Source organism: Ascidia mentula, chromosome 8 (assembly GCF_947561715.1).
Source record: "Ascidia mentula chromosome 8, kaAscMent1.1, whole genome shotgun sequence".
Classification (NCBI taxonomy): Eukaryota; Metazoa; Chordata; class Ascidiacea; order Phlebobranchia; family Ascidiidae; genus Ascidia; species Ascidia mentula.
The window spans coordinates 11751041-11772683 of NC_138573.1; the positions used below are offsets into that span (position 1 = coordinate 11751041).

Consider the following 21643-nt stretch of genomic DNA (forward strand, 5'->3'; position numbering starts at 1 on the left):
TGCGTTGCTGAACATGTGAAACTTTTTGCCAGCATTTTTATAATAAACGTGTAAAAACATGTATTAATGTAATAAAAAGTGGGTAAACTCACCCATAATACAGTATTGTTATGCACAGTTGTACAGTGTATGGGCAAACATGAATACGCCAAACAAGACTTTAGTTGTGTTTGACTTTGACCACACCATACTTGATGACAATGCTGATACGTCGGTGTTTAATCTTATCAAAAACAAAGAGATGGCAAGGAAGCTTTGGGATCAATATGAAGAAGGAAAATGGACAGAGTTTATGAACAAGGTTATGACTTTTCTGCATGAAAAACAAGTGTCCTGGCAAGATATACAACACGAGCTTGTCAGTTTGTCTTTGGTACATGGAATGGGAGATCTGCTGCAATATCTTGGGGGCAATTCAATGTATGATTGCATAATTGTGTCTGATGCAAACAGTCTGTTTATTAAAACTATACTTGAGGCAAAATCCCTATTGCATGCCATTAACAAAGTGATTACAAATCCAGCAAGAGTTGATGAGGATGGAAAAATTGTTATTACTCCTTGTCATGGCCATAATCATTCAACTTGCCCTGTCAATATGTGCAAGGGGTCACTTTTAAGCGAGTACAAACATGAAATGGGTGAAAATTTTTACAAGTTTGTGTGCTATGTGGGAGATGGCTCAAATGACTTGTGTCCCTGTCTGAGTCTTTCATCCTCAGACTTTGCATTTCCCAGACGAGGATATACATTGGAAAAAAAACTTGACCGCCAAGCATGTGATGTCAAAAACAATCACTTGCATGCTCGTGTAGTGAAATGGGAAAATGGACTGGATATTCTAAATTTTCTGAAAAAAACTTAAATGCTTTTGTGTTCTGTGCCTGTTATATTCCTTTTTGTTTTGCCAATATTCAAGTCTTCAATGCTAAATCCTATATTTCTGTATTGTTTGTTATGTCTAGTGGTAGGGGTAAATTATTGACATATTCATAATTTAAATATGCAAGAAAATATATCTGGGTGGAAGAGTTTTCTTCCATTGGACGGAGATGGAAATGCAAAAATCAAAATTGAGTAAGTATATTGCTATATTTGGAAATAAAAATCTTCTAAATGTCAAACTTAAGGTATGTCATTGACAAGAAGCCTGCTAATGAAGAAAGAAAAAAAATGGAAGTTGTACCAAATTCAGAAAACCAAGTACGCAAATTTATATACATTAGCTATTGCATAGTTTACAATACATATTTGTTTGCTGCAAGGTAAATGATGTTCCTAATAAAAAGAACAAGGTAAGAGGCCAAAATAAGAACAGGCCTCGTCGGCAACGAGAAGATAATTCAAAAAAACTCTGTCCGAGCCAGGTATGTTATTATTTTGTTTTCATACAATGTCTGTGCTGTATTTTTATTTGGTTTGACCAAGTTAATACACACACAGAATTGCTGTATAATCATGGCAAAAGTTTTTGTTGTTCAGATGAATGGAAGTTGTATGTTTGGTGACAAGTGTAAGTACATGCATAGTGTCGATGAGTACATGAAAATCAAACCAGAAGATATTGGTGATGAATGCTTTTCTTTTAGAAAGCATGGAATTTGCAATTTTGGTTTCACTTGCAGATATGGTGAAGACCACATTAAACAAAATGAAGCAGGTATATTTATTTTTCAGTTGCATGTCTTATTATGTTTTATGTTGTTTTGTGTTAAAGGTTTCTTCAATAGTATTAATGAAGAAAAAAAACAAACAAACCCAATGCCAGCCATCACAAATGTGCTATCCCGAGATTTGCAAGTAGCACTACGTAAAAGAAAGGTTGGGTTTGAGAAAACAAATCAAGCTCTAAAGATTGTTAATGAAAACAAAGCAAAACGGAAAAAGGAACATGAAACTTCAACACAAGATGGTTTAAAAAACAATGATTCTATTTCAATTGCTGAGTCAAATACAAAAATTGAAAACAAGATGCCTGACATGAAAGCTAGTGGTCCTGTCTTGGATACAGATATAATTCCATTGCGGAAATGTGAAAAAAAAACTATTGATTTCAAGGACAAGTCATATCTTGCACCATTAACTACAGTAAGGGTTTTTGAAAGACAATTTTTTTTGCTCTCACTTAAATGCAATGAATAAAGAGAATGGAATTTTTCTTACTACATCTCCAATATGTGTATATAAGTGTCTCAAATCAAATACAACTGCTATAAAAATTAATTCATAGATTCTGAATCTCGTTGAATACATCTGTATTATTTTGCAGTGTGGTAATTTACCCTTCAGGGTAGTGTGCAAACGATTGGGTGCGGATATCACTTGTGGTGAAATGGCTCTTGCCACTAATTTGCTTCAAGGACATAGTTCTGAATGGGCTTTGATCAAACGACATCCTTGTGAAGATATTTTTGGTGTACAAGTAGGACTAATTATGCATAATAATTTAGCTTTGAATTAAATGCTGTGAAAAACATGTGTTTGTAGCTTTGTGGTGCTTTTCCTGACACAATGTCAAGATGTGCAGAATTACTAAACAGACACTGCGATGTGGACTTCATCGATATTAACATGGGGTGTCCGATTGACCTTGTGTACCACAAAGTAAGTAAGATGGTCATGTATCGAGTGTTTGCCTCTAGCTGTTTTACTTATGTTTCTTAAACCATGCCCACATGAAAATTTCCACTTAATTTTTGACCGTTTATTTATTTATTAGTTGCAAATGAAATGTATATTTTTTCCTTAAAAGGGCGCCGGTTCAGCTTTAATGAGAAGAACCAACAATTTGTTTGATATTATAACTGGCATGTCCTCTGTTCTTGATATTCCACTGACTTGCAAACTGAGGACTGGAATTGAATCAAAGAAAAACACTGCACACAATATCTTTCCAAAGCTAAGAGAGTGGGGAATTTCTCTTGCAACTGTAAGTCCATGATTAAAAAAGACAATATATCATAAATTCTAGCCCTTCGCAGTCTTTCATAGGCTAATAACAATGATGAAATACAATTACAGCTTCATGGCAGATCCAGAGAAGCAAGGTACACAAAAGTTGCAGATTGGAGTTATGTAAATGAGTGTGCTAAACTTGCTGCTCCTATGCCAGTTTTTGGTAATGGGGATATCTTGTCATATCATGATTATTACTCTGCAAAGGAACACACAAATGTTTCAGGAATCATGATTGCACGGTAAAGAATTTTTAGCTCTGTTTTAAGATATTTTTTAAGAGGCTATCTTGCTTACAATAATAGTTCCAATAAAAGTGGGATCCTAGGTACCTTTAAAATAATTTACAGTTATCAAATAAAAACAAAACAAATCATGTGTTACACACAGACAATAAAAGCACTATTTTAAATAGTTTTTTCAGTATTTTTATTGGCATGTAAGCTCTTTCATAAAGTCACTTTGTGACAAATGTGCATACTTTTTACTCATAACTGTTTGTCACTTTTGTTCACAAAAATGACTTTCAAGGTGAAAAGCAATATAATGCTGCTATTCATACAGTGGTGCCTTGATCAAACCATGGATATTCACTGAAATAAAAGACCAAAGAGATTGGGATATATCAAGCACAGAACGCCTTGACATTCTTAAAGACTTTGCAAATGAAGGTTTATTGCATTGGGGCTCAGACACAAGAGGTGTGGAGACCACAAGAAGATTTCTCCTTGAATGGCTTTCATTCTGCCACAGGTCTGTGTTCCAACTAAAATGATGGTTACTCTGAGATGGTAGTAACCTTAGTGGGATTACTGCAGTTTTGGTACATATCGCAGAATGAGGGATGCTTTACATTAAACTTTGGCTTGTATTTTTGATGTTGCAGATATATCCCCGTTGGATTACTGGAAAGAGTTCCACAGCGTATCAATGAACGTCCTCCATATTTTGTGGGGAGAAATGACTTAGAAACGTTGTTTGCCAGCGCAAACTCCAACGATTGGATCAAAATTAGGTTAGATTTATAAAACGTTACATTGCTTTACTGAATGTGAACAAGAAAACAGCAAATTGATGTCTAACGTCGCACTAAGAAACCTCGTTATATTTATGCGAGGGTTTTAATTGGTTCAGATTTTATATTTGTCTGTTTTATTATTACAGCGAAATGGTGCTTGGCCGAGTTCCAGATGATTTCAGTTTTCTTCCAAAACACAAGGCAAACTCTTACAAGTGATTTAATAAACCTATTTCCATATGGTGGTACACAGCTTTGTGTTTATACAGTTGACGAAGGTCAGTAAGATAAAGTGTTAGGAAGGATCTGGATATGCCTGTGATTAATTACAGGCTCTTCCGCCACAGTGTAAGTTAGGCAATATTAGAAACTAAATATGGAAGGTGATGAACCAAATGTTTTACGGGCAATAAACCACCGTGAGGTAATGAACAAATAAACAACATTTCAACCCGTCGACGCGTCGAAAGTTCGTTGTTAACTATAAGGTCAAGAGTTCGAAGGAAATTAGTCATTTCGAGACACTTTTTGTTGCGCAAAGTTAAAAGTGTAATGTAGGTCATGGTGCTTCACAAACTTGCTTTGGAGTAAACAAAGAAAAATATAATTTAAACACATTCAGTGCCCACGCACGTGTATCAAAAAGTGTAAAAAAACGTGGGTTAAAGAAGTTCCCACCTAATCGTCCGTTTTACCAACGCCAGTCTTTTGTTGTCCTGCTTACACAATCCTTTACAAGTACACAAATAAACATTGCAAACGGGCGGCGAGCAACAATGTGTTGACAATGTTGGCACTCTACAAAACAATGGTTTCGAATATCCAGCATCGAATGCTTGCGGCTTATGCTATCCAATTACAGTGTTGGCTCCGAATAAAAGTTCCACCAGTCAATGTCTTTCATACGAATGACCTACTGTTGTTGGGCACACGGAGCAAGCCTTCAAGCGATAACCGACATGATGCCAACCTTTTCGTCGTCTCAAGAAGTGAAGATGGTTAGTTAGCAATGTCATAATTTAAGAATATATTAACAAAGACAGTTGCGTAGTATTGCGAGACTGTGTTCAGTTTTTATAAGTAATAATCTAAAAAAGTAATTTAGGACCTTTGATTATAATGAACAGGGTTTCAAGATGCAGAATTCGCCAATTCTTCCACCGTTCACACCAAGATCTAAAATACGAACAATGTCTCAAACTCGAGGATTCAGTCCAATGAAACAAAGGTGAACATTTCTGTCAATTATTAGCATGTCAAGCAAAAAATGAAAGCGTTTTGACACAAGGTTTATTTTTGATTAAAATGTACATTGAAGTTTTCACTTGTGTCAAGCAAAATAAGTGTTGCTTGTAAGATTGATTTCGTGAGGTACATAATTGCAGAAATGACAGCATTTTGTTTTAGGTATATAGTTCCAACAGCTTGGTTGCCATAAAACTTAGTATATTTCATTTATCGTTACATGCAGTCGTGCCGTTGAACGATTTCCTCCTTTAAAGAACCCAGAATCCTGGAAAGATGTGATCGATGAAGCGTATCCACCCACTACTGCACCAGTAGGCAACTAACAATTAATTTGTTCACTTAATTGTTTGATGTTATTATAATTGATTTTGAAGATATCGCCAAATTTTGATTGGACAAAATCCGGTCGAGTCAAAAGAGCAACTTTCTATGGATTTTGTCAAACTTTTCAATCATTTTCAGGTGATAACAAGTGTTGATCAATACAAAAGTTTCCAGTCAGCAACCGTTCTTCGTTCTGTGCCAATCATGCGCAGACATTTGGATAATTTCGGTGGTCGAACATTTTCGTTGCCGGCAAAAACTAAACCGGTTCCTTTTCACACTGGAAGATTCATCGTAATCTATTGTAAGCAAATATTTTTCCAACATTATTTATGCTTTTCGCTTTGCGTTTAGTACGACCCAGCAAACAGACCAATGCTGCTGGAAGATCTCACACAAAACCAACGTCTTCGTGCTGAAATTGCAATGGTTGAGAAAGTTCGTGGCTTAAAACGAAAACGGGAAGCACTTGGGCACAGGTAGGTTAGGCTATTGTTGAAGAGATTGTTAAATTCCTGCTCAAACGCAGCATTCTTCGAATTATATAAGGTGGTTTAACGGATATGTTGTTTAGTTTAACGATCACAATATATTTATGATCCTGTATTCCGACTTATATCCTGTATTTCGAATATAATTATGATCCTGTATTTCGACTGTACTTAATAAGGTTTTACTGTAGGTGGGGTTGGCGCAAGTTTAGATTAAGTGGAATGGAGGTGGCGAGAAATGAACGCTTTAATATTCAAGCCGAGGTTCAAAAGCTGAAGGAACTAATACTTCCACCAACTGCTAGAGATATTTACACGGGAAGAGGAATCCGTTTACCGGAGTTTGTGATGATTTTGTGAAAAATCTCAAATTTATTTTGCTAAACTGTTGTGATGTAACTGTTTAGACTTTAGTACAATAACTGTTCAAACATTAATTAAATTTTAACTTTAACTGTTTTGAAACAGTTTATAATAAGGTACGAGCAACATATTATTGTATGTTACCTTTCCCTGTAACTCCTTGACAAAGTCGTGTGTTTTGCAGAACCCATCACACAATGAGGAGAGGTAAAATGACGTCACCAGAAGCACCTTTTGCTCCACCACCATCAGCTTGGATGCCTCAGGATGGTTCTCAGAAACCCAACACAACGAAAGGAGCTGATACTGCGTCAAGGATGGGAACTGTTCGTACAAATGAAATGTACCCAATGAGACAGTCGGCTCCTGCATTTAGTAACCTGGAAGATTTGGTTGTACAAAGTGTTCCAGTTCCAGGTGGGAAACTTGTCAACATTTTTTTATGTTTAGGTACTTTATGAAACGTTATATTGTAAAGTGTTTCGCGTTTGTCATTCGCAAAAAAGATATTCAAAAACCTTGTTGAATTTTCAACTTGTAAAATTTTTAGGAATAGCGACGTCTCCCGCCCCTGGAAAACCACCGGTAGATGGCATTAAGGAGCCAGAAGAGCAATCCGCCCCATCACCACAACCAACGCCTGTGTGTATATATTTGAAATGTAAAAATGCCCCAACAATATGATTAAGATACATTCGTTCCACAGGTAATGAAAATGCACGAACCTGTGGAACAGATCGAAGTGGTTGCACCTGACCAAGCTACGACTGAATACCACGATATTAAGTCGGTTTCTTGCTGACCTAATTGTGTTCTCAACCTTACAATATGACACACTTTAATTGTGCAGGGGTAACTCAGTATCTTCCCCAATGGTTGCCGATACTCCTGTCGACCGATCTCGCTCCATGGCGGCACCTAGCGCCAGTCCTGACGGCAAGATGCACAACCCCCTTATATCGATTTCTGCTCACGAAGATTCCATCACAACTCAAGATGAACTGCAAGCTTTACACCAAAAGTTTAACGAATTGGACTCCGAGTCAAAAGGGTAAAACGAACGTAGTGCAAGCTCATATTTTAGAGGGATGCCTAAAATAGTCTAGCCTATATTTCATTGCAAACCCAACAAAACTTTATGTTTACCGTCAGACACCTTACCTTCGAAGAAACGATGAAAGTCTTTCCTTTGGAATTGACGCAGTGTCAATGTCGATATCTGCGAGGTTTTTACGATATTGTCACTCAAAGTCAGATTTTCGGTCCTGACGAGTTTATTGCAATGACGTCACTAGCACAAAAGATTGTTGACTTGAGGTAAGCCTAAACCTTAGCAGATAACTTTAATTGTCACGTTTGGCATATTTGTAACGAATTCTTGCGACAAAATTAACAAAAACGTTGCAATTGAAACCACTTGGTAAGAAATAGTAAAACACTTTACAGGATTGACGTGGACTATTCCTTGGCAAGTACAGTGTTGTTGGGCCTAATTGGAATTGCGCTTAAAATGATTAAAGAAATACTCATGTAACACTGATATGGTAAAGATACAAGATAACGTAACCAAAAAATTGTTACTTTATAAAAAAAACAGCACTAAAACACCAGTTTAGCTTTAAAAGTAGAAGTCATGATGTTGTTGACAACGATTTCTCTTTCTTTCAATTCAAGCAAATGCTGCGTGGAATTAGGTCAAGCACGACTGATCTTCGTATGCGTTCGTTTTTGAGCTGGAGTGTGCAGCAATTTGTGTTTCCAATACTGCCTTGGTCAAATTTGCGCATAGCACGAGCGCCACATACAGAACGTTAAGTAGATTGATCAACAAGAACGACAAGAAGCTGTAGACATAGAATCCACACTGCATGCTGAGTTGACAAAACATCTTTAGCCGAAGCCACGTGATCTGCTTCGTGGCCGACCGACATTTCTTGTTGATTTCGTCGAGTTCGCTTTCAACCGACGAGAGTTCGTTCTCGATTCGCTCCAGTTGCTCTTGGAAAACCTTTGAAGGTAGCACCGGGTAAATGATTCACGATTGCCAGTTGACAAACAGTTTTTGAAGTTACACAACATATCCTTTTGGACTTAACACCATAGTTTTTTAAAGTTTATGTTTCTTCCAAACAGAATATTGCCCACTTGATTATATAGTCAAATGCCTGGGTTTGCAACGTAATGATAGATCAAAATAATAAACCTTTAAAAGACGATTAGCACTGCTAGTTTGGTATAATCAGAAGCGTGATTTGTTTTGCACAGGAGGCACATGCAGTGTTAATGAAAGCAAGACTTTACCTTGGTTACCGCTGTAACTCATTACTGTTGTTGATAGACAAATTTAGCGATCTTAAAATTGTTTTTACATCTCCAAAGAAGATGTTGGAGAAATAGAAAATATTATTTTTGAAAAGTTAATACGAATTGTTTTTAGTTGACTAATGCTTAATGCTTAACATATCACATTGTGATTGTCATAAAAGAGCAAAAGTTTTCTGCGAAGAAATTAACCATAGACAAAACGCAGTGCTAGTATTGTTGGTTAGTTTCCAACTTAAAGCCGTATGATAGGAAGGATACTAGTTAACAACGTCGTGTGCTACAAATTCACCAAGCATATAAGGGTATAATGTAGTACCTCTCGGTGACTGTTAAGACGTTGAGCTTGTCGCGTTAAATCCACTTTCTTGCCTCTCAGCTGTAACAAGTCATCTTTGGCGACTTGCAGTGTCTCTGGAACCATCATGGCTGGAATTGATGGCGAAAAATCTCGCAAGTCATCAACAAAAAGTGTTAATTACAGCAGCTAACCCATTCGTGTTACTCTGCAGGAAGCGAATACCGTCTTACAACATTTTCTTCAATTTGTTGCAACTAGCTCATGCCATTACCCTTTCTTTTCAATACTGCGACTGTGGTCAAAGTTCGAAAATAAGTCGGTCTTCTCAAACAAACCTTGCACCTGTTTATAACGCAATGTTTGCTTGCCGCGATTTAAAGCACTCTGCCTCATGCGTCATAGCCTGTACTTTGACCTGACCCTCGGTCTAAATTACTTTCGCAATTACAGCTTAGGATACATAAAAGATGGCGTATGTGATACAGTATTAGGCAATTTTATGTGCAAAATTTCAGAATAAACTCGATTAAACGTGCTCCAGCTCAAGTAACTTCCGGTATATTCTTAGTCCGTGCTCCCACTCAGAATGACTTGAGATTGTACATCACATTAAATACTCGGAATTATAGACACACGTAGATAAGCATAACTTAACATGTACGTTAGCCAAAAAACACCACATCTCTTCATAAACGGTCTTGCTTTGCGAAACTTCCAAGAATGGACTTTGCTCCACTTCTGTGTTGTTGTCGTCACGCTTTGATGATTTCAGCTGTAATTTCGCCTGCTGTGAAAGACACAAGTTGAGAAAGTAAATAACTGCGTGTACTTGTGCGTATATTTTATGATTTTGTGTTTCTTCTCTCAGTAGTTCTGTACAATATAGTAGTTCGTATATAAAATGCTTTCAATGACTATTCGTCATGTTTTTAGCTCTCCAATCCAAGAAATGTTTGAACAAATTAACTTCGCTACAATGGAAGAATCTATAACACAATATACGGTTAGTATGTGTACACTATGTTCATGAAAATTCATTTGTTTGCTTAATATAATGCAGTATTCTATTTAGGAATTATTTGGTTCAGTGGATCGAACGGGCAGAGGTCGTATTGGAGTGAGTGCATTACTTCAAATACTTAGTACAACTCTCCAACGCCAACTAGAGCCAGATACAAAGCTGGCATTGCAAATTATGGAAACAATGCAAAAGGTGACGAAGATATTCAATACATTTATAAATTGCAGTTTACATACCAAATACCGCACAAAGAAATTTTGGCTTTTCATGGACTTTAATTCCACCAAGTTATGTTTTGAAAAGTCAAAATGAAATGGCATAGTTTTCTAGTAGACTTGTTGTTGTCGGAAAAAACTTTCTGTTACGAATTGTGTTTAATGTGGACACTGACGTGTGAAGATTTCTAACTACACCACGCAGTTTGAACAAGTCCAATGTGATTTTATCTAAAGGTGCTTTTGTGTTTTTAGGAATACGCTGCGGAGGTCCCTCGTCTCGATTTTCTATCTTTTATCCCCTATTTTCTCTATCTCGAGGAAATGACATAACGTACGAAGCACAAAAAAAATGTTTGAAGCTTTCTGAGAAGCAGTGTTGTGTCTGGGCTCCCGTCCTGCCTTTATTGCTGTGAAAGGGAAAGCAACATTGAAATCGGTTTATTGATTTTGCCATGTTATTGGTTGTTATAGTGCGTCACATTACGTCACGTTATTTTCACTCTGCCTACCTTTTTATATAATACAACTGCTCTTTTTTTCAAACAACTGGCAACCACTTTTTATCTGCCCCCCAAAATATGCAATAATACAAAGCCAAATTCCGTTTTGGCGATTGCCAGCGTCACATTTTTTTAGGTTTATGATATATTGCATCTATAAAACAGTTTTTCAAAAACAAGAATCAGGAAGAAATAAATCTCTTCGCTAATGTTTTTTTGAGTTGCTTTCGTCACAGAATAAAAATTTTAGTGACAATCCGTCACGTAATTTAGTGCACAACAGTGGCATCTGGAATTATTGCTTGAACAACACCATTTCCAAATAAGTATGGACTAAAATCAAAAGTTTTTGTAGTGTTTTGATCCCGGAACTCTGTTTTTATATATGGCATGACAGCACTTACAATGGCAATAAAGCCAGCATGACGTTGTTATTTTTTGTTCTTTTATTACCGTCGCTTTTATATTATCAACTAAAACCATAGATAAGACCATCCTGTGAGTGCAAAGATACCAAAACAATATGTATTTCAAGTACAAAGCACGTCGAAATTAAATCAACACCAACATAGTTAGAAAGCGCAACGAATTGTCCAATGTTTTACTATGGTCGAGTTCGACCGTTGCATAAAACTCATAGGCCCTCTGGGTAATGTGGGACGGGGGCTGGGACACACTGAAAGATCTCGTTTCACATAAAGTACGATTTCGTTTTTTACTTCCATCGTTAAACCCATAAGCGCGACAACCAAACAAGGTCGTTTAAAACAAGGAAATACTTTTTATCCGAAGTCAAAAAGCGGCAGTTTACAAAGCATTGAAGAAATTTGCCCGCTAGTACAAGTTTGTTGTTAGCAGACACTACCAGGAAGTTCAAACTAAGACGTGTTAATGTCAAGGAGAGTAAACCAAGTATGACAAGTTCCAGAAGGAAGAGGGGAAATCCACTGGTTATGTTGAGTGGGTTTAACTTAACAATAAACAGACAAGCACTGAGCAGTTCCTTGTCTAAGTGTGTCGACTTTGTGATTAGTACTTGCTGTTAAACAATCAGTGTATTACTTCGCATCAATTAAAAGTTAGTGCAAAATCTGGTGGTGATATTGTGTATTGCGAAATGGGTGGTAGTCTGGTAGTATTTTTTTTCCATATAGTTTAACTCAATGTGTTGGGGGCTGATGATACTGCGACATTAAGATGTGTCTCCTACAAACGATGAAAACCGATTGAAAACAAAAACCAATTTAATTACAGAATTATGACAGTTAGTAGAATAAAACCCAGCGCTCTTGCTAAAACACAAAACCTCAGAATAAGTAATAACAATGAAGAGTGCGGTTGGGTACTAAAGTGTGTAGCGCCAGAAAATGATGCATCATCACGCCACACATTAAATATTTAAAAGCAATATTGTTAAACGCCTTAAGATCGCCTTTCGAAGGTAATGTGAAACTCTCATAAAATCGTCAACCGATATGGTTTATAATGGGCGTTACAAACTGCATAGAGAAATACTGCCCTTAAAACGTACACACTACATGCGGCGAACAAGATCACGTGGGCCTCTGTATCTGTTCATAATGATGCTGTCTTGAGGGCCGGGCATTGTTAGGGTGGTGGGAGGTTGTTGGGGCAGATATGTCGTGTTCGACCAATCCCTCATTGGAGCTCATGTCTTGTATGGATGAGTAGTCGCGGTTGGACTGGTCTCTAGGCTGGAATGCTCCGTCGGCAGATCCTGACGCACTCACACTCTCATAAACTGCTTCTGGATTTGTTTCGTCAATCTAAAAAATTGTCCAAGTTGAAACAAAAATCCAATTATTAATGTAAATTGGTAACTACGGTAGTCCAGAATATCAGACATGGTATTGTAAATAATGAACTCTGGGAAGGTTAGTCTGGTCCACTGTTACCAAAATAGAAGCAAAATCCCAGCAACGTTTCAACAAAAATAGAACGTGATGATCTTGCCAGCAAACAAGCACACTTTTAACTGACGTGGAAACACAACTGTGTACACATTTAGTTTACCCAGTATTTTCAGAATTCACAGGCTTTCAAACTATGATGCTATATGTAAACAGCAGGTGATCCGACTTTTAACTGTTATCACTTATCTGCATGGCAACAAGAATGCCCACTTTGTGTCAAATTAAATGACACCGAAGTGGTCCAAGCTACTATCAAGATGTGAAATTACCCAAAATGATTGTACTAATAGTTCACAAACAATTGGTCTCTGGGCCATGGTATTGCTATGATGGTTCTGAACAAAAATATTATGAAACACAAACCAATAATCACGTTTGTGTACGAAAACCATAAGGTGTATTGACTCTAAAACGGCTTTTTAGGGTAAATTAACACACTTATCACGGTAAACGCAACAAGAAAGAGAAAGTCTTTAAGTTGTTGCCAAGGTAGCCATGCTGGTTATATTTCGCAAAAATGATATGAAATTCACTGATTAAATAAAGAGACATACGGCTGCCAACCGCAGTATAAATTCGTCACGCAATAACAGGTTATGATAGCAGAGATGACCTTAGCCGGAATTTTTCGAAATGTATCGCGCATCAAGTTGCAAAGTTTACATATCACGATTACAGACCAAAATTTTACCCATATTTAGCGCCCAATTGTACTTGAGGGCATGCTTTGACACCGATTTGGTCGCTCTAAACTCGTGTGGTGAGTGACATGTGACGTAAGGCATTTGTCTAATTCGAATCGTCAGCGCAAACGAAGAGATTTTCCTGAACAGGAAACTCGTGTTGTTTGTTCAAGTGCCTCTTACACAACGCAATAACAGAAAGGTGCATATAGATGAAACCTGATTGAATATGCTTGAGCTGTTCAATTTCAGTTTGTATTGTATGATATGAATGTAAAGAAGGCCCTGTGTAACACCTTATATACCAAACAAACACCTACTCTCATATAACTGTAGGTATTACCCAAACATGGTCAGAAAACTATGGGCGTTTGTCTCATTATCCACTTTATCGACAATTATGTTGACCGGCCGTCACTCTCATTGGCCCATATGGAAAAGCCAACCAGACAAACATCTTTCAACGAAACTTTCACATTCGTACTTTTACCACTTGCTGCCGATTTGAAATCGCCTGGCAGCAGCTGTTTGGGACTCGTGACTGTTCACGTATTCCACACGGGAATACGCTTAGAGGTATAACGTAGCGTTACTGTAAATAATAACTTAAACACGACACTGGTTGAAAAGAAGAACTATAGTTTTTACTTCGAGCCCAGTGCACAACTTTTTGTTGGCCCACCATATCCTCTTCGGTGAGTCATAGCTTACAGCAAGATATAGAACCGGAATAAATAGACAAACATTCAGCGTAATTAAAACTGAATGAAACTTCTTTCGCGCTTCCTGATCAGTAACATTTCGTAGTCAGAAGCGCACAATTAAGGCCATCGTGGTAACCTCACAACAAGAGATTAACACAAGTATTGATCAATATACAGAACAAAACCTTCGCTCGAGACTGTGTTACGCCCGTTGCGCGTATATAGACCTCGCCTCGCGCCGATTGTTAAGTCATTGTAACAGTGAAAGCCCAAATCCAAAAGTCGAAGAAAACACCAATGGAAAATACTTCAAACACGACCGGGACTAGGAAACTTTATAAACGGATGCTTATGCCCCCCAAGTCTTGATTTTCTATTAGGTTTTGAGGCACTTAACGCATAAACTGCAGTTTCATAACAAAGCAAGAAATCCATTTGACCATTTATTCATTCACCTCGTGTTTTGATTGTTAAATAAACAGTCAGTGAATATTGTACCTGGGCATACACTTCTGATGTGTTGGCGTTCGGAACGTCCGTGGGTCGCATGATGTTGGCATATCTTTGTCTTCGTTCATTTTCTACTTCCTGCCTGTGTCTTAAATGATCCAAACTCTCTCTGACGCAAAGCTTGGCATACATTGGTCCTGTCTGCAAAATTTTACATTATGTGGTGCAACCTCGCCTGAAGTATCAACGAGCTACACCTACAGCTACGATATTACACACCATTAGCTACAATATATTGTTGAGCAATTTATACTAATGTTTACCACTTACTTGTGACTCTTCACCATTTCCAGACTCTTGCTGTTCTACTTCTTCCTCTTGTTCATTTTCATTACCTCCAGCAACATCGACTTCATCTTCTACATCAAAGTTCCGTTCTGGAATAGGAGGGGCAGGAGGCTCCTCACTTGCAACTGATTTAAAAAATGTTGGTGTGGCAACAGGTGTGATTTAGTACATTTGAAGTAACATTACACACATACCAGGCTTCTTTTTGGTGATGGACTTTCTCATTTTGTCGATAGAGGCATATTCTGCATCACCATAGTTAATGTTGTCTGTTGTGTCAGCAGCAGTGGGTGTTCGACTTGTGTCACAAACAGATGATGTGGAAGGTTTGTTTGACTGCTTTTTGTCAGTTGTTTCATTGTCCACTTGTGCATATAAATCATCACCATCTTCCACAACCACATCACCAACCTTAGTGCACAGGTTGCATAAGTAAATGTCAGTATGAAGGCACACGTAATCAGCAATAAGATTTTAAAACCTTTGCATAAAATGAAGAGTCACCACTTCCTTCAGTTATGTCCAAAGTCTTGATTTTTAATCTGACAGGGTCAGATTTGGGTTGGTCTCCCACTTTTGCATACATATCCTCATCTTCAGTTTCCTGATATAAGTTCATATGACAACAAATCTTAAGCACTTCTATGCATACATTTGTTCCCAAGTAACAACAGCTTTAGGTTATTGTTTGTTGCAATACATCATAGAAGTATCCGCAATACAAAAATGTTTAAAGTTAACAGGTCAAGCATTCAGCAAAAATAAAAGAATAATAATATGATGTATGAACCCATGAAAGGTTACACTTAAAAAAATTGTTCTTTTTCCACTTTTTTCGCAAAATTTACTAAATGACAGCACTTAGTCAGACTAAGTTTTTGGAAATGGTAATAAACAATGAAGTTAAAGGTTTAAGGTATCCAAAAAAGTAGAAATATTGTGAAAACTAACCAGCATTGAAACAGAAATGTGCTTTTCTGATGCTGTTTGTAATTCTTCTGGGGGAGGTGTTGGAAGTCGCCTTCCCTTAGGACTGTGATGCTTTGTTTCTGGACTTCCTCCTAAATTACACCAAAAAGTCATGAATGGAGAAAATTGTATCAAATCTTGATAGTGTATTCAAAACTAACCACTTCCAGAAAGTTCACTATTAGAGCCATTAAGGTGATTTGCAGAGCTGTGCAATGAATTTGTTTCATGGCCAATTACAGGAACTTGTGGCAGTTCCCGGCTTGTTTGGGCTGTAGAAAATAAATGTCCACATATAAGTGGTTCACAGTACATCAAAATTACAGTTTAACAAACAGAAACTATACTAGTATTGAAAGCAATATTCTACCAGGAATAAAGTGCCAAAATTTAAGGCACTTAATAATTTTTTTTTTTATCCAGACTAATTCAAAAAAAATACAAACATGCAGAGTGGGGCCTTCTGTATTCATTTCCATTTTGGTTGGCCTGCTTATGCAAAACAGTGGTATCATGTGATGTTTCACTTATAGGTTTTTGGGCCTCAACATAACTTTCCTTTTTTTGGTGATAGCTTACAGTGGTCACAGCAACTTTTCTGCAAAAAAAAATCAAAAATCTACCACACAGAAAAGCAATAACCAGAAGTAGAGTCGCATTGAACACCAATAAAAGGAATTAGGTTAATAATTTGTTGTAGAAAGACTAATAATCGGAAAGAATTTTAGTTATTTTGTGAGTGACATGAATGAATTGCTACAAACTGGTAAGATTGCAAAGTTTGTAATTTACAGGATTCTATTTTGATGACAATTTATTGTGCAGACCAGGTACGTTAAGGCACTAATTAATTATTTTTGCTCAGATTATCTGTAAAACTTATATCCGCAAATCTGATATATCCTCCCCAGATTGGAAAGTTTGCTATTTGTGCGGAGGATTTTTTTCCGGCAATCGTTAATTGTGCGGACGATTGCAGAGTTTTTGTACGTTAATGCATTAGCTAATTTTTATTGTGCCGATTAATGGTGAATTTTCGTAAGTTGCGGCGAGAAATTATCCAACATTTTTTCAATCTGGTATCCTTAAAGAACAACATATGTTCCAATCTGACACACTGGTTCAATAAAATAGTCCAGCTTTTTGGTTGTGAAACAAACTTACATCACATTTTTTAATTTACAAAACAGAAAGTTCTTAATGGTAAGTTTGTTTACAAATAATAAAGTGGTTAAAAGTATATATTTCTAAAATTTTCATGTTCTTATGATTCTACACTTACTTCTTGGATTTTGTGCAAATCAGCAGTAAAAAAGTGATCAAAAGCACGGAAATAATGCAGCTGGCAGCAAACACAAACATATCTTGAAGCAGAATTACACACAAAAAAACAATAGTTCAAAGTTTGCAGCCTACATTGTGTTTGAATCCTTTACCACAACAAAGATGTTCATTGTTTTTGTTCAAACCACAGATGTAAACAGAAACTTAACTCCCAACGTTCTCCTTTCGTTTTAACTTCAATGGGGAACATACAACCGCCGGCACTAAAACGCCGGTCAGCTAAACTGAGCAACCTATTTACGCTTTCACCTTAAAATAGATCCAAAGATTGAAAACATATCTCGAATTTTTTCGCCTTTGAGTGACTAAAATCACTCATGCGTGGTACTATTTTTCTTTTAACCGGAGCGATAATAAACGCACCCCATAAGTATTTGTTAGAAAAAAATATAGCCTAATCGCAGCAAGGGAAATATGCACTACAGCTAATAAAGTCGAAGGAAAGGTTCGGAAAATGTGTGATAGAATGCTTCGTGCGTGGGGTGAAACAGATTCGCTGTTTTTTTTTGGATTGGGTTAGGTTCTGGTCAAAACTCGTAACAGAGCACCAAGCTTTGGTTTTATCAAACGTGTTCCATTGAAACATATTTTAGCTTTTATTGAATATGACCTACTGCTATAATGAGCAGCAGTAGTAAATCTCAGCTGTATGGACTTCTTATGATCCTTAAACGGAGCAAGACCTGAAAGAGCATCTTGTATTTTTATAAAAATTGCATCAATTGAAGCTACAAAACATATATTTCTGATGTTCCACGTTAACTTCAGAAGAAAGATAAAGTTGCGGCGATCAGAAATCGTAAACCGTTTCGCTGTAGCAAATGCAACGTCACGAGAGGGAGTAGCGTCGAAACAAGGGCTTTGTTTGAATATAGGGATGGCACCTCATTTTGAAGACACTGAACCATTGCGTTGTTGGAGGGTTTGTACACACCTTTCAAAATAATGTTAAGTGAAAACACATTTACACAAGGCCTCGTACACAAACAGTTGTTAAAGTTTCTGTCATGTTGTACTTTGCATGACTCGACATGATAAAGGATTATTGGCTTATTAATTGGCAAAAAAGCAGCTGGTAGGGGAGACCGGGGATACCTCGGACGCGGGAATACCTCGGACACGGGGATACCTCGGACCAGATATTTTACGTCACAATTAGGTATTGTTAAGACACTTTTACAAAAGCTTTATGTCTCCATCCAACGTTAACAGGAACTTTGTAATTAAATCATGTCTGCTTAAAAAATTATAATCGAAAACGTCAATTTATCAATGAAACCAAGTTTTTCAATTTGTATTTGCAAGGCTATATATCTGTCACAGTTAATCAAAATGCAGTAATTTTTGGTTGATTGCAGATTCAAATATGTATTCTTGGATAGGCCAATGATGATTTTGTGTAACCTTTAAAAATACGGCCATATTTTAATAATTTCTATGCCGTCACGTGGTCGGGGATAGTTCGGACATCATGGCAAGAAATCGCGAGAAGACAACACTTTTTGAGTTTTAGGAAAAATTTTCAGGTAATAGAAGAATATAAACAAGGGCTTGATGAAAAGATCGAATTTAGACAGGAAAAAAAAGTCCCGAAGATAAAAGAATCGTTTGTTGACCCGAAAATCTATGATATCCGTGCTGCCGTTAAAAGTACAAGAGTTAACGAAAGCATGAACGTGTGGAAGGGTCGAAACGAAAGCTTGCATGATATTTTATGCGCTAATGCCCCAATGCTGATATTGCGCCAAGTTTAATTTCAGTTATTTGTCAAATAAACAAAAAAAAGCCCGTTAAAACTTGCTGTCCGAGATATCCCCAGTCATGTCCGATGTTACCCCGGTACCGGGGTGACTTCTGACATTTGAGACCTGTTTAAAATATCGGCTGAATGATCATTTTTAGTGCATTAAAACGAACGAAACACCTTTTGTTTTTTGAGCAATGCTTTACTAGTTACAACAAAATAAAATTTAAGAATGTGGTGCATAATTTTAAAATAATATGAACAATTTACCAAAAACCGTCCGAGCTATCCCCGGTCTCCCCTATGCCAGAAATTAGGAGAAACAATCAAAAGCCAGGGAAAGACTGGTTCACTGGTTCAGCTTTCATGAAACGACATATACCGGTATCATTATTCGTCAAAGGGACAAACTTGGTGAGAGCCATAGGTTTTAACAAGTCTAATGTTGACCTGTTTTTAATAAGCATGCTGAAGTGATGGGTAGGGACCACCCTTTGGTCAAATGGGTATCTGGGATATTGACGAAACTGGACCAACAACGGTTATGAAACCACAAGAAGTTGTTGCTAAAGAGGGAGAAAAACAAGTGGGTTCTATAACAAGTAGAGAAAGAGGCACCTTGATTATGCAACGTACGCCGCAATGGGTAACACTTTGGGTTAGGCGTAATAGAGTTTTATGGTACTTTATAGTTTATGGTACTCTTAAAGGCCTGAAACTTGGCAATCTCCTTGACATAGCAATATGAGATCGTAACCCAAAACTGTTACCATTAGACAACCATGAGTCTTATTTGTCCATAGCAACACTAGATTTTGCAAAAGACAATGGAATTACAATGTTAAACTTTTCACCACACACCAGCCACAAGCTGCAGATATTGGATAGGTCTGTTTAAGGACCATTTAAATCATACTTGGGAAATGCCCAAAGCGCACGAATAAGAAATCATCCAGGACAAAGAATGACCATCCGTGATATATCTGGTCTAGTCGAAGTAGCTTTAATGAAAGCAAATAGCTTACTACAAGAAACACAATCAATGGTTTTAAGAAGTGCGATATCTATCCTTTCAATAAAGATATTTTTGAAGATCATGAATTTGCTTTAACAGAAACCACTGAACAGCCGCATGACACAGAGAAAACAAATAATGTAATTGATGCTGAAGTTCATCAAGAAATACTAGTCATCGGCAAAGATCAGAGAGCAGCATCTACTTTTGCTTCTTGTGAGGTAACGTATCATCTTTTAGTCCGGAAGTGGGCGCCCACTGCCAAAAGCACCGTTGAAAACAGGCAGTCAAGACCCGACGAATTGATCCTAACGGAAGCCCAATGGCACTCGTTATATATAAATAATTTTAAATGCACCCTGTAAACGAAATTAAGATCTTTTTAAATTAAAGTAAATTTGAGGGCATTGGTAATGAACGACGTTTTATTTGGCTTCGGACTGGTTGACACGGGTGAATGTGTTTTTTGTGGACTCGAAACGGAAACAATCTATCATATATTGTGTATGTGTGTTAATGTTGCAATTTTTGGGGAGATGTTAGCGCATGGCTAGATGCCAAATTAATGGAAAAAAATGTTATCACTGATCAACTCAAACTTTCTGGTACAGAAAATGGAAGTAAGAACCGGAAAAAACTAATCAATTTAATTAGCAAGATTTTGTGTTTACAAATGAAAGGGGCCAAAGTGCAACCCTGTTTTAATATGTTTCGACGGCAAGTACAGCAAGTTAGAGCAGCAGAAAAAAAACTGCATTAAGAACTAATAAAGTGAATGAATTTAAATTGAAATGGAATACTTTGTAATTTAATGTTGATTTGTGTATTAGCGTATGTTTCTTGAGCCCGTGTTTTGTTTCTCTTTTCTCTGTCGTTGTTGTCGTTGTTGTAGTAATAAAAAAAAAGTCAAGACCCGACGCATATACCAAGAAGAAAAACCGGTTCAAACTCCGGTGTGATCAAAAAAAATCTAAAAGAATTAAGTGAAGGGTGTAGCCTGCAAACCGCTATACTGACTGACACTCCGAAAAAATAAAAAAGAGCTAAAAATAGAACCAACACACAAAAGGGAGAAGCAAAATACAAGCACACATAGAAGTTACCCCAAGGATTAGTTTTGCAACCTATGTGCGGAGGACTATGCAAATAGTGCAAACAGAGAAATGTGGATAAAATGTACTGCAATGAGTTGCAATGAATGGGCACATGAGCTTTGTACAGATGAACAATTTACCTGTTTTTGAAACATATCTGTCACACCATCATTTTTGGGGGCATTTGTACAAAAGAGTTAAAGTCTAAACTATAGAATTCTTTACACACACTTTTTTGTGGTGGCTAAACTTCGTGACGACCTCTGGTGGAAAAATACAAATTTTGATTCAACCAACCCCACTCTCCCCAAACTGGCAGATTTTAGGGTACGATTTTAAATGTGACATTTATACACAGGACTAAGAAAATTCGATTAAATGCATAACAGAAAAACAGTGCGGTTATTAGTTAATCATCTATACTGGTGTGCTGCTCCAATTCCATCAGGAAATAGGGAGTTAATTCAACACAACCATTGCAATGCTGCAGTTACACTGGAAAAGGTAAAGCAAATAAACCATTTCATAAAATCTGTCACTAACATAACAAACAGGTGGAGTTGAAGTGTTACACTCCTTGGAAAACCGCTTTGCTTT

The 21643-nt window shown here is 37.1% G+C and overlaps 6 protein-coding genes across 6 annotated transcripts; 4 read left to right on the forward strand and 2 right to left on the reverse strand.

Moving 5' to 3' along the window:
* Nucleotides 1–24: 24 nt before the first annotated feature.
* Nucleotides 25–965, forward strand: LOC145912704 (putative phosphatase phospho2). The gene has a single exon (XM_083000263.1). It carries the CDS (start codon nucleotides 140–142, stop codon nucleotides 863–865), a length of 726 nt encoding a protein of 241 aa, XP_082856389.1. The 5' UTR covers nucleotides 25–139; the 3' UTR covers nucleotides 866–965.
* LOC145912684 (tRNA-dihydrouridine(47) synthase [NAD(P)(+)]-like) lies at nucleotides 964–4223 on the forward strand. Its single transcript, XM_083000243.1, has 12 exons — nucleotides 964–1077; nucleotides 1131–1203; nucleotides 1266–1367; nucleotides 1483–1660; nucleotides 1718–2088; nucleotides 2270–2422; nucleotides 2488–2604; nucleotides 2753–2929; nucleotides 3022–3197; nucleotides 3520–3708; nucleotides 3842–3970; nucleotides 4120–4223. Exons 1-12 carry the CDS (start codon nucleotides 1004–1006, stop codon nucleotides 4190–4192), a joined length of 1812 nt encoding a protein of 603 aa, XP_082856369.1. The 5' UTR covers nucleotides 964–1003; the 3' UTR covers nucleotides 4193–4223.
* A 664-nt stretch (nucleotides 4224–4887) lies between these two features.
* LOC145912686 (uncharacterized) lies at nucleotides 4888–11139 on the forward strand. The gene is made up of 14 exons (XM_083000246.1): nucleotides 4888–4971; nucleotides 5101–5201; nucleotides 5445–5532; nucleotides 5684–5839; nucleotides 5900–6024; nucleotides 6228–6377; nucleotides 6584–6816; nucleotides 6950–7041; nucleotides 7106–7185; nucleotides 7250–7450; nucleotides 7552–7716; nucleotides 9956–10025; nucleotides 10095–10235; nucleotides 10514–11139. Exons 1-14 carry the CDS (start codon nucleotides 4933–4935, stop codon nucleotides 10589–10591), a joined length of 1719 nt encoding a protein of 572 aa, XP_082856372.1. The 5' UTR covers nucleotides 4888–4932; the 3' UTR covers nucleotides 10592–11139.
* LOC145912708 (uncharacterized) lies at nucleotides 7723–9710 on the reverse strand. Its single transcript, XM_083000268.1, has 2 exons — nucleotides 9041–9710; nucleotides 7723–8407 (listed from the first exon to the last, which is right to left on the reverse strand). The coding sequence occupies exons 1-2, from the start codon at nucleotides 9146–9148 to the stop codon at nucleotides 8090–8092; spliced, it is 426 nt and encodes a 141-aa protein (XP_082856394.1). The 5' UTR covers nucleotides 9149–9710; the 3' UTR covers nucleotides 7723–8089.
* A 133-nt stretch (nucleotides 11140–11272) lies between the features above and the next one.
* On the reverse strand, nucleotides 11273–17277 carry LOC145912691 (uncharacterized). The gene is made up of 9 exons (XM_083000251.1): nucleotides 17132–17277; nucleotides 16296–16447; nucleotides 16011–16121; nucleotides 15832–15941; nucleotides 15362–15484; nucleotides 15075–15291; nucleotides 14863–15005; nucleotides 14581–14733; nucleotides 11273–12548 (listed from the first exon to the last, which is right to left on the reverse strand). Exons 1-9 carry the CDS (start codon nucleotides 17209–17211, stop codon nucleotides 12315–12317), a joined length of 1323 nt encoding a protein of 440 aa, XP_082856377.1. The 5' UTR covers nucleotides 17212–17277; the 3' UTR covers nucleotides 11273–12314.
* Nucleotides 17278–19439: 2162 nt separating this feature from the next.
* LOC145911956 (uncharacterized) lies at nucleotides 19440–19835 on the forward strand. The gene is made up of 2 exons (XM_082999386.1): nucleotides 19440–19569; nucleotides 19687–19835. Exons 1-2 carry the CDS (start codon nucleotides 19440–19442, stop codon nucleotides 19833–19835), a joined length of 279 nt encoding a protein of 92 aa, XP_082855512.1.
* Nucleotides 19836–21643: the final 1808 nt, after the last annotated feature.

What these genes read in the sequence shown, in the direction of transcription:
- LOC145911956 (XM_082999386.1), top strand. Translation starts at nt 19,440, where the DNA reads ATGGGTATCTGGGATATTGACGAAACTGGACCAACAACGGTTATGAAA. An exon ending in AGGCACCTTGATTATGCAAC is followed by an intron (nt 19,570 to 19,686) that starts GTACGCCGCAAT and finishes TAGCAATATGAG; the next exon opens with ATCGTAACCCAAAACTGTTA.
- LOC145912708 (XM_083000268.1), bottom strand. Translation starts at nt 9,148, where the DNA reads ATGATGGTTCCAGAGACACTGCAAGTCGCCAAAGATGACTTGTTACAG. An exon ending in GTCTTAACAGTCACCGAGAG is followed by an intron (nt 8,408 to 9,040) that starts GTACTACATTAT and finishes CTACCTTCAAAG; the next exon opens with GTTTTCCAAGAGCAACTGGA.
- LOC145912684 (XM_083000243.1), top strand. Translation starts at nt 1,004, where the DNA reads ATGCAAGAAAATATATCTGGGTGGAAGAGTTTTCTTCCATTGGACGGA. An exon ending in AAAAACTCTGTCCGAGCCAG is followed by an intron (nt 1,368 to 1,482) that starts GTATGTTATTAT and finishes TTTGTTGTTCAG; the next exon opens with ATGAATGGAAGTTGTATGTT. An exon ending in AAGATATTTTTGGTGTACAA is followed by an intron (nt 2,423 to 2,487) that starts GTAGGACTAATT and finishes ATGTGTTTGTAG; the next exon opens with CTTTGTGGTGCTTTTCCTGA.
- LOC145912686 (XM_083000246.1), top strand. Translation starts at nt 4,933, where the DNA reads ATGATGCCAACCTTTTCGTCGTCTCAAGAAGTGAAGATG. An exon ending in ACTGAATACCACGATATTAA is followed by an intron (nt 7,186 to 7,249) that starts GTCGGTTTCTTG and finishes TTAATTGTGCAG; the next exon opens with GGGTAACTCAGTATCTTCCC. An exon ending in CAAAAGATTGTTGACTTGAG is followed by an intron (nt 7,717 to 9,955) that starts GTAAGCCTAAAC and finishes TCATGTTTTTAG; the next exon opens with CTCTCCAATCCAAGAAATGT.
- LOC145912691 (XM_083000251.1), bottom strand. Translation starts at nt 17,211, where the DNA reads ATGTTTGTGTTTGCTGCCAGCTGCATTATTTCCGTGCTTTTGATCACT. An exon ending in TAGTGAACTTTCTGGAAGTG is followed by an intron (nt 15,942 to 16,010) that starts GTTAGTTTTGAA and finishes GGTGTAATTTAG; the next exon opens with GAGGAAGTCCAGAAACAAAG. An exon ending in CATCAGAAGTGTATGCCCAG is followed by an intron (nt 12,549 to 14,580) that starts GTACAATATTCA and finishes ACAATTTTTTAG; the next exon opens with ATTGACGAAACAAATCCAGA.
- LOC145912704 (XM_083000263.1), top strand. Translation starts at nt 140, where the DNA reads ATGAATACGCCAAACAAGACTTTAGTTGTGTTTGACTTTGACCACACC.